The sequence below is a fragment of the Peromyscus eremicus genome, chromosome 2, assembly GCF_949786415.1.
Source record: "Peromyscus eremicus chromosome 2, PerEre_H2_v1, whole genome shotgun sequence".
Taxonomy (NCBI): domain Eukaryota; kingdom Metazoa; phylum Chordata; class Mammalia; order Rodentia; family Cricetidae; genus Peromyscus; species Peromyscus eremicus.
Window position 1 is genome coordinate 131,487,906 of NC_081417.1, and position 10,554 is coordinate 131,498,459.

At 44.6% G+C, this 10,554-nt stretch overlaps 1 protein-coding gene across 1 annotated transcript; it reads right to left on the bottom strand.

Moving 5' to 3' along the window:
• Positions 1 to 1,872: 1,872 nt before the first annotated feature.
• LOC131905121 (olfactory receptor 2A12-like) lies at positions 1,873 to 2,869 on the bottom strand. The gene has a single exon (XM_059256075.1). It carries the CDS (start codon positions 2,818 to 2,820, stop codon positions 1,873 to 1,875), a length of 948 nt encoding a protein of 315 aa, XP_059112058.1. The 5' UTR covers positions 2,821 to 2,869.
• Between the last annotated feature and the right edge of the window lie 7,685 nt (positions 2,870 to 10,554).

Genomic DNA, 10,554 nt, shown 5'->3' on the forward strand with positions numbered 1-10,554 from the left:
GAGAGAGGGGGGGGAGAGTAGGTGTGTGTTTTAGTGTGTAGCCCTGGCTGGCTGGCCTGGAACTCTGTATGCAGACTAGGTTGGCCTCAGTCTTAGAGATCAGCCTGTCTCTGTCTCCATAGTGCTGGGATGCACACCACAACTCCAAGTAGCCCTCAGCTCTTTGAATAAGGGGAAGTCATTTCCTAAATTGAAGCTTATCCTTACTTCTCCTGTTCTTTCCGTAGCTGGCTCCTTCTATCCACGAGCATCAGCTAAATATCAGTTCTTTAATGTCAAGACCTTGCTTGTTCACTCTTCATAATCACATTTCTGTCCTCCATTTTTCTCCATCAAAGAACCCTGTCTGTTCACTTAAGAAACTGCATCCTCATTTCTGAACAACTAATTTGATGTCTGATTCCAGCTCATTTCTTGTTGCTGGTGGAAACAATGTTAACCTTGGGTTTACTTTATAAATCTATCAGCTCAGAGATCTATAGTAAAATAGGATAAGGAGAAGTGCCCATGTAAGTCCACTTTGAAGACTAAAGCATCTGAAGTCTGGAGTCTGCAGGGCATGGCAATAGCAAAGATCACATTCACTCAAGAAAAATCAAGCTTGCCTACTGCTGGACTTTCACCTTTTTGTTCTATCTGGGCTCCCAGCCTATGAGAGAGTGCCACCTATACATAGGGAAGATATTCCCCCTTGGTTGACGTATCCACATGCCCAACATCTGTGGAAACACCACAAAGGCACACTGAGAAATGTGCTTACAAATTTTCTAGGTGTCTCTCAAACCAATGACCTCAGAGGTCAGGCAGCAGCACAAGCAGTATCTACTGAGCATTCTCTTCTTCTTCCTAGCTCATTGATAGTTACCTTTGTACTGTGTTCCCACGGGAGAGAGGACAGAGAGACAGAGACAGAGAATGCCAGAGTCCAAATATGCTTTGGAAACAAAGCCAAGGTGTTAATTTTATTGACTAATAAAGTGAGATTGAAGACCAAAGTCATTCATGTACTAACCAAGTCAGCAAGGTTGAGAGGAGAACCCAACCAAGTCCACTAATGTCAAGGCTTGTGTCTTTGATAATACAATGTATAGTTCCCCAAATTTACTGACGAACCATACTGAATTCATGCATAAAGTCACATCTCTAAATGGCACAGGTTAGGCACACTGTGGGCTTAATTTTAGTGTTGGCAACACGTACTGTTTATATATACTACTTTGTTTCTATTGCTTGACACCCAACCGTCTCCATTACCATGTCACTTACACAAAGCATGGTCAATGTTTCTCCTTGTTGTCATGGATGATACTGGTTTCTGTGGTACAATCACAAGTTCCATTATCTCTGTTATTTGCTGCCCATGGTAGAGAAACTACATGTACCAGACCATTCCATGTGATTCCAATTGCTTCTAGGTGGGAAGAAAATATTACTGAGTGGTTTACCATTGGGGTTGACCACACTTCTTATGGAAATCAATGGAATGGATGTAAACAATATGTCACTTTTGAGAAGCAGTGAGTCATCATGAGTTTTGTGCATGTTCCTTTCTTTTGGTATAGAAGGTGTAGTCCTCCTAACAGCTAATGCTTCAGGGTGAATGTGAGAGAACAGAAGGTCACCCCTAACCTACAGCTAACAAACAACATGAGCAAAACATGAATGTTTGCAGTTATAATCCACAAAGATTATTGAGGTTTTTGGTGCTGTATCTTAGTTTAGCCCATTAACCAAAACAGACAACTTGGTTTCACAGTGGTTTGTCTATCTACCAAGTGCTATGTTGGTTCAAATGCACAGACCAGTTACATAAAGACATTGTTCCTTTCTTAAATAGTGAATAATCTACTCCAGGTTCTCCTAAAATCTGGTTCAGAAGTCCACCCTACCATGCCCCATCACCTTGAGAAATGCCCTCTTGATGTCTTTATTCCGAAGACTGTAGACTATGGGGTTGAGCAAAGCTGTGAAGGCATTGTAAAAGAGTGAGATCTGCTTGTCTCGCTCAGGGGAGTAGCTGGAGTTGGGTCTCATGTAGATGTAAGAGGCTGGACCATAGAAGAATGTGACCACAGTCAGGTGGGAGGCACAGGTAGAGAAAGCCTTGCAGCAGGCTTGGGTGGACTTGATCTTGAGAATAGCCTTGGCAATACGAATGTAGGAGGCCACAATGAGGGAAATGGGAGTAACAACCACAAAAACACTCAAGACCAGGTCCACTATCTCAATGAGGTGGGTGTCCATACAAGCCAGGCTACGCACTGAAGGACCTTCACAGAAATAGTGGTTGACTTTGTTGGGCCCACAATATGGCAGACTCATGGTAAAGAAAGTATGTAACAAAGCAGAGAGGAAACCACAGACACAAGTCCCAGCTGCCAACTGTATGCACAGTCCCCAGTTGAGGATGACAGTATAACGCAGTGGGTAGCAAATGGCCACATATCTGTCATAAGCCATGACAACAAATAAGGTGCACTCAGTTATACCCAGGGCACTAAACACATACATCTGCAGCCAGCAGCCAGCAAAGGAGATGGTCTGAGAGTGAGCAAGAAGATGCACCAACATCTGGGGCATGGTGGTGGTGACATAGCACATATCCAACAGGGCAAGTATACAGAGGAAGAAGTACATGGGAGTGTGCAGCTGTGTGTCCAGGCAGATCAGCATGATGATGAGCCCATTGCCCAGGACTGAGCTCAGGTAGATGAGAAGGAACACAATGAAGAGGATGCTGTTGGTCGTGGGGCCACTGGAGAAGCCAAGCAGGATAAATTCAGAAACCCAGGTTTGGTTCTGCCCTGGAATCATCCACATGGTGGGGCCTATAAGAGAATCACATTCATCTATGTGTCATCTGACACATGTCGGCTATAGAGGGAGGAAGGGAAGATACAGGCTGGTGACATGGCTCAGAGGTTAAGAGCACTGACTGCTGTTCCAGGGACCAGATAGTTCAGAGCTGTCTGTGCCTCCAATTCCAGGGCATCTGACTCTCCTGTCACCTCCACAGGCAAGAGATACACATGGTGTACAAACATGTATGTAGGCAAAAACCCATACACATAAAATAAAAAATAATATTTTTTAATTAAGAAAAGAAAGGCTGGGGTCTGGGTTCGAGCACACTGTTCAGTTTCTGTGCACACTTCTCAAGTTACTGAACCCCAGTCTCTTCATCTATCAAATGAGGTTGATGACATTCATGTCTCAGGACACTATGATGAATATCTAAACCATCTCACAGAACTCCTAGAAACACCATGTAATACATGACATGTTGTATGCAGTTTCAAAGTCTCATTCTACTTCTGGGAAGGCAAAGATAGGGGATCCCCAGAATAAGAGGGCTAGCTACACTAGATGAAATGATGAGCACTAGGTTCAACTGAGAGACTCTGCCTCAAGGAATAAGGTAAGAGCATTTAAGGAAGGAACCCCTGTTAGTCTCAGACCACACACACACACACACACACACACACACACACACACACACACACACCATAGACATATGCAAGAGAGAGTAAACAAGTAGATGAAAACAGGACACATGTCATTCAGACACAGGCCCTCACACATACAGTCCCATGAGTAATGACAGAAGTTCACGTGTGCAGTGCACTGGAGACACTGGAGTCTTCCCAGGGAATGCTGATGGATCCTGTAAATATGGGAGCAGGAAAATTGTTTCTTCCTTTTTAAATCCTGTCTCCCTCTGCACACAATCAATTCTGGGTGTACTGTAGGTTTGAGTGGTAAATATAAACCAACCAATTTTTTTGTTTTGGTTTTTTGAGATAGGATTTCTCTGTGCAACAGCTCCAGCTGTCCTGGAACTCATTTTGTAGGCCAGCTTGGCCTTGAACTCACAGAGATCCACCTGCCTCTGCTTCCCGAGAGTTGGGATTACAGACTTGTGCCACCACTGTCTGTCTACAACCAAATTTTTAACATCAAGCCTGATAAAAATATTTATCCTCTTGGGTAAGCAAAGGTAAAATTTTTTCAAAGGAGCACTCTCCATGGAGGAAAAAAGTAATGGTAAATTAGAATAAGGTGAAAAAGAACCACTCAAAATATTTGTACAAAGGATTAGAAAAACACAAACATAACAACAGATGCTCCGACGGAAGAGTGAACAGTATTTAAAGGGCATTTCACAGGCAGCTGTCTAGTGAGCACGGATGAGGCTCAGGTCCTCAGCACCATTACTCATCTGGAAAGTGCAGGAGAACACCACAGTGCCAACGCCACCCTCCTCTTCTCCATCTCACATCCCCACACACCTACCAGCATGGCCACAGTAACAGACATCTAGTGTTGACGAGAGTAACTGGATCCGATGGGAGAGCAAATTAAAATGATCCCTTTAGTGTGTGCCGCCTGGCTGTGTTCCCTAACGTTGAACACACTTAACGCATTGCCCAGCAATGCAAATGTCAACTACAGTTCTGACACAATGTGTAAACATGTAGCCACATAGACACATACATTTAAGGAAAGACATGTAAAGCAAATTTCCAAACACTGCTCAAAATAGTCTGAACTAAGGCACCACTCATGCTAATTAGCAAGACAGTGGTTAAGGTGGGAATTGCTTTTAGTGGGAGTGGAAATATGAATGAGACTTCAAGACATCCTTGGTCTTCACTTTCCCTGTCCCCATCCCCTCTCCTGACCAGTCTACTGCTCATGACCCTCACAGCTGTCCTTCCTTTCAACCCAGGTCAGAAGCCCATCATCTCTCCTGGCATCCTGCATCACGGTCCCCATGCACTTATGCCTCTAAAATTTCCTCCTTCAATACAGCCTTATTTATGTTAATTTTAAAGTATTGTTTTCATACAATATACATAGAACAATATCATATTCTTCCCCTCCTTCAACTTCTCTCAGATCCTCCCCACCCAACTTCATGTTCTTTCTCCTCCTTCTCTCTCTCTCAAGACAAAACAAACAACAAAAGTTTTTTTAAAAAAGAAAATCAAAATAGAAATACTAAAACAAAACAAAAAATGTGGAGTCGGTTTCCTGTTGGCCAACTACTCCTGGCATGTGGCTTACCCTGGAGGGTAACTCATATATACAGTGACATTCTATTGGAGAAAACTGATTTTCTCTTTCATAGCAGGTGTCAACTGCAAACCGTTTCTTCTTTAGGGGCAGGTCTGTCCACTTCTCGTTCTCAGTACTGGACACTTGTCTGCATCAACATGTTCTTCATGTGACTGCTGAAATAGTTTTTCAAAGTTTTCATACCACTCCTATCTGGCCCCTGCTGAAAGCCTTTTATGAGTTCCCATGCCCGGTCATTTGAGGTGGGTGCAGAGGTCATTCCTAAACCTCCTGCTCTGTGAAAACTAAGCCTCAGCACACAGCTGTCTCCTCCATCTCCTCTCCCTCCATTCACAAATCTCCACGCAAGCACTCCTGCTATCCTGCATGTCTCTGCCTCTCTCACACCTTAAGAAATCGCCTAGCTTCTCATCATGGAGGAAGGACTACCACCTGCACTGTGTTGCCCACACTGTGGCCAGCAGCAGGACTCAGCTTGGCCAGGAAGCTACAACCTAACAAAGGTAGGATACATGCTGAATTTCTTTTTCATTGCCAGTTATAATCTGAAGAATCCTAGAGGGGTCTGATATCAATTTTGATACCAAACAACATAGACAAATTTTTCTTTTTCTTCTGTTAACTGAATTCCCATAGAACTAAGAAAGAATTATCTCTGACAGAGTATGACTGTGTGGGTGATTTCCTAACATTTGCAAATAACAAAAACAACTGGTATTTATTGAGTCATTTGTATATTCCAGCCATTGTTCCCCTAAATTTAGCTTAATATTGCAATAGTTCACTGAAGGAAGTATTTTTACCTGTGTGTTATGGGTGAACATTGAAGCCCTGGAGAGGGAGGTTTGTTTCAGATTACAGGGCATGGGAGAAGTGGGAGTTTAGGTGGTGTGTCCTCAGAGCCTGGCTCTCAGTCACCTTCTCTGCTTCTGGCACACAGGCTCTGAAGTGGGGAGGAGAGGAAGGCAAAGTCTTCACATTGTCCATCCAGTTGAGCTTATTGAGACTCAGCACAGGCCAGAGCCCTCCTAGGACAGAGCTGGATGACTAGCCACAGACCAGCTCTCCTGATGAGATTTCCCCTCCTGTCTGAATGTGGGAGGCCCTGGGGTTTACTGAAAGTAGAAGGATCCAAGGAGAAAGGATTTGAGGGGTGATTTCTACGGCACTGGTACACCATTTAGTCGCCACAGCCTATCATTTCTCCCAGCCCAGTGGTCTCTGACTTTGCTTACAGTGTGCCTCCAGGCCCGCTCACCCAAGTCTGTGAGCCCAACATCACAAACAAAGACATCAGGATTGAGTTCCAAGCCAGAAAAGGCTACACATGGGAGTCCCAACCTAGGAAGCCAGCATCTGGAAGGTTGAGGATGAGGAGTCCAAGGAAATACTCAACTATATAGTGAGTTTAAAGCCAAACTAGGCTACAACAGACTTACACCCCCCAAAGGTAAAAATAAAAAACAAAACCATAATTGCTCTGCCCATGAAGTGCATCAAGCTGTGTCTCCATGGGGTGGGAAGACTCCTTCAAAGACATTAACTGCTCTCTCAGGGATATGGCTTTCTGCTTCACTTGAGACTTTTCAGCTCAGGACTCCATATCCTTTATTTTTAAACATGTTAGAAAGAAACAAACTCTCTGTAAATATTTATTAAATTAATAAATAGAGAAAGGAAAAAGGAGTTGAGAAGAAAAGAAAAAAGAGCAGGCAATGAGGGAAGAGATCTGGGAAGTTTGAGATGTAGCACAGAGGACCTGAGATGGAGGGCTTGACTAATTATTACCTCTAGACCCACTTGCCTGAACCCCACCCATAAGCCAAGCACCAGTGACCATCTTACTACCTGTAAATCCAGGGAATGTGTCACTGAGTGGCTATTATGAGGAAGTCCCATAAAGCAACTGAGTCCAGGGAGTTGGGATTCTAGGCAGCTCAATCTCCAGAAAAATTCCAAGGTACTGTAGAGTTTGAGGACTGAATCTCCTGCTTCTTCTGCAAGTAGGCCAGCCGTGACTCCTGAAGATGGCATCTATAAAACCCTGCTTAACAAAGGCAAGCTCAGACATCTTCACATCTTCCCAGTGGGATCAGAGGCTGAGGTTTTATGGCCCTGCCTCCTCTCTGAGCCTCCCCAGGAGAGCTGGGAAAGGACCATTTCTGTTCCCAGTAGAGATGCTAAGATGATCCCTGGATGATGTCAACAAAATCACTTCAGTGAGACCCTTGGGGGCAGAGCAGGAGGAAACAACCCACAGAAGGAGGAGTGGTGACCTGTTCCCTTCTCTAGACTAATTGGGGAATAAGAGCAGCTCAGAGAAGAGGAGGTGGGACCTGGTCACCTGAGACACAGGTCAGGCACTTGAGTTCTCATTCTGTTTCCTCCTTTACAGCCCAAACCCTGAGCCCTGACACTCATGAGACCATGCTTGAGTCACACTCCTCTTTCTTCCTCAACTACCTTGGGGTAGATCACAGTCCTCTCTTCACTACAGTCTAACAACTGAACAAGTTAGGTCTTGTGGAGTAATCTTTTTGTACACTGTGAAGATGTGTCACTCAGACTGAGGTAATGAAAAGCTAAATGGCCATAGCTAGATAGGATTTTCAGGGCAGAGAGGGCACTAGGAAGAAGAAGGATGGAGATGCCAAGACGTGGAGGACAAGCAAAATATGCGGGAGGGGAGGTAACAGCCAGGACTCACTTGGCAGCACGTAGGTGAGAAGACATGGGTTAATTTAAGGTATAAGAGCTAGGTAGAAACAAGCCTAAGCCTAGGTATTGGCCAAGCTTTCATCATTAATGAAGAGCCTCCGTGCCGTGACTTGGGAGCTGGCTGGCAGGATAGAGAAAGAGTTGTAACAGTTACCCGGACACTCTGGAGCTAAGGAAGAGTCAACAACAATGGGGGCTGGGAGGTGGCTGTGAGCAAAAGTGGGTTTGCTGCGCTTGCAGAACACCCAGTGTGGTTCCCAGCACCTAACATGGCAGCTCACAACCATCTCTATCTCCAGTTCTAGAGGATCTGGTGACCTCTGCTGGCCTCCCCAGGGACAAGGCATGCATGGGTTGTAAATAGATATATATGTATAGACAAAATGTTGATGCACATAAAAAAACAAACAAAAAGAGTCAAGCATTACATACCAACAGGGAAGTCAGCAGTGACATCCCATGACAGTGGAGTGAGAAAACTCTCTGAGGGGCTCATGTCTCTTGGACTTTGGGTCCAAATATCAAGCTCTGGAGCGTGCTCTCTTGAACTTGCTGTTTTTTCTGCCTCAGTTGCCTCTTCTGTAGAATTCCAATAGTAACTCTTCCCTTCTAGGCTGGCTAGAGGATAAATGTGATGATGTCAGCACCCTGCCACATGTTCTGGCCAGTGTTCCATGATCTCGAATCTCCACCCTGCCTTTTATGTCTTAGTTTCCTAATGATTCAAAGAAGACTGGACTATAAAGTCTTCCTGCAGAGAGTGATTGATGATAAGGGGTTGGAGTCTGTGAGCTGCCTGTAAACACAGCCACTAGTGACAGTTAATTATAAAATGACAACTAAATAAATTGTACAGGAAACAAAGGCAGAGTGTCTAGGAATGTGGCTCAGCTGTACAGCACCCGAGTAAATAGAATGCTCGAGGCTAGAGTGTGAGTCACGGCACTAATAAAAGTGAAGCAACACAGGCTCTGAACTCTGCACAGCCTGGTGAGCACCGCCACTGTCCTGTGCCCTGTGCTCCAGCAGCTGTTTACTGTGGCGCCTTTGCTGCTTGAAACACTGAACAATGACACGTGATCTCCACTGCTGTTCAGAGGCCTGTGTTGCCACCATGACACTGCCATGATGGGTGGATTTGCACCTTAGTAATTGGCCATCAGCACCAATCAGAAGCACCTTGACACAGCCCTGACCCCTGCAGTGCTGTTACTCAGCCTTGTCCCACAGCCCTGACCTCAACTCTTCCCAGTCCTGTTGTTGGTCCTCATCATCTCTGGAGAGGCAGTGGAGTCCAGGCAGAGGTTCTTCTCCACAGGGATAGACAAGGAGACAGGTTCAGAGAGAAACAGACAGAACCCACTGAGTGTCACGTATTGAAATAGCCATCTTTCTTGTTGGGTTTAGTCTTGGAATTTTTATTATAGATTCATAGGGAGGAGCTCAAGGGAGATACACACACACACACACACACACACACACACACACACACACACACACACACATTAAATTAGATATGGATGTCAGTAACATAGCCGAAAAGCAGTCACAGGATGGAAACAGAATTTGGAAAAATTGAAAAATCCCAAAGTCCCACAGAAACATATTTGATATCTGGCAAAAAAAAAAAAGACAGAAGAGTGAAAACAAAAAACAAAAAACCTAGGGGCAAGGAGGATGTTACACCTTTTAGGTGAAGACTAAATGATAAGCAGACCTAACAGAGCCTCCTTGCTGCCCTGAGGGACTGCACACACTGTTTTTTTTTAATGACTGCAGTACCAAGATGTTTTTCAAACATGGCCCTACCTGTCCATTGCCTAGATAATATACAATGACCCAGAAAAATCTTAGTGATTTGGCAATGATCATCCATCTAGTGAATGGTAGAACCAACTCCAGGGCCTGGCCACATACCCTTTGAGTGAGGCTGAATCTGCCATGTCTATAACATGCTTGATTGTTTGAGTTCAAGCTAATGACAGTACTTGTGGTCTAAAAAAGTCACTCCTGCTCTTAAGAACTGGGCCTACTCCATAGTGATCATGGGACCACCCCAGAGGTCAACATGAAGGGAAAGTTAAACTTTAGAGGTTTCCATCTGCACCAGGTGAACCCACAGGCCTAAAGGAAAAGATGGCAAGCTTGGAGGAAGTAGAAGCAGATCCACAGCTCTTACATCCAAGGACTCCTTAATTGCCCCCACCCCCCAGTAGGCAATGCCTCATTAATCGAGCATGTGAGAACTCCATCATTTGGTGAAATGAGTAGTTCAACAGGTTTTCTGGTTTTGTATCTGGAGAAGGAAGTGAAGATGACAATGACAATCAGTGAGAGGATGGACAGGGAGGGGTTGACAGGGTATCTTCAGAGAATGCATCCTATCCACTCACTCTTCATAGCCTCTCCTCTTGATGACACCTTTCATGAGAATTCATATGGGACTGAAACATCTTCACATTCTTTCCAATTCCTATGAAGGTTGCCCACAGATCTCTCCACACTTATTCTCTGCAATTTTACAATTATATTGCATGGATGTTCATGACCATGTAACCAACCCATGGGCCACAATGCACACATCAATATAGACTCTTATCTGGAAGACATTTTTCCTTCCAAGAAAAGGGATAACCAAATGTCCTGCACAGTGTTCTCTTCCCTGGATTGATTTCTCCTCGTCACTGTTTTCAGCACATCCCAGACACAGCACACAGTGCCCTTGGGAACTACAGACTTAGGCTGTGGAAAGGATGT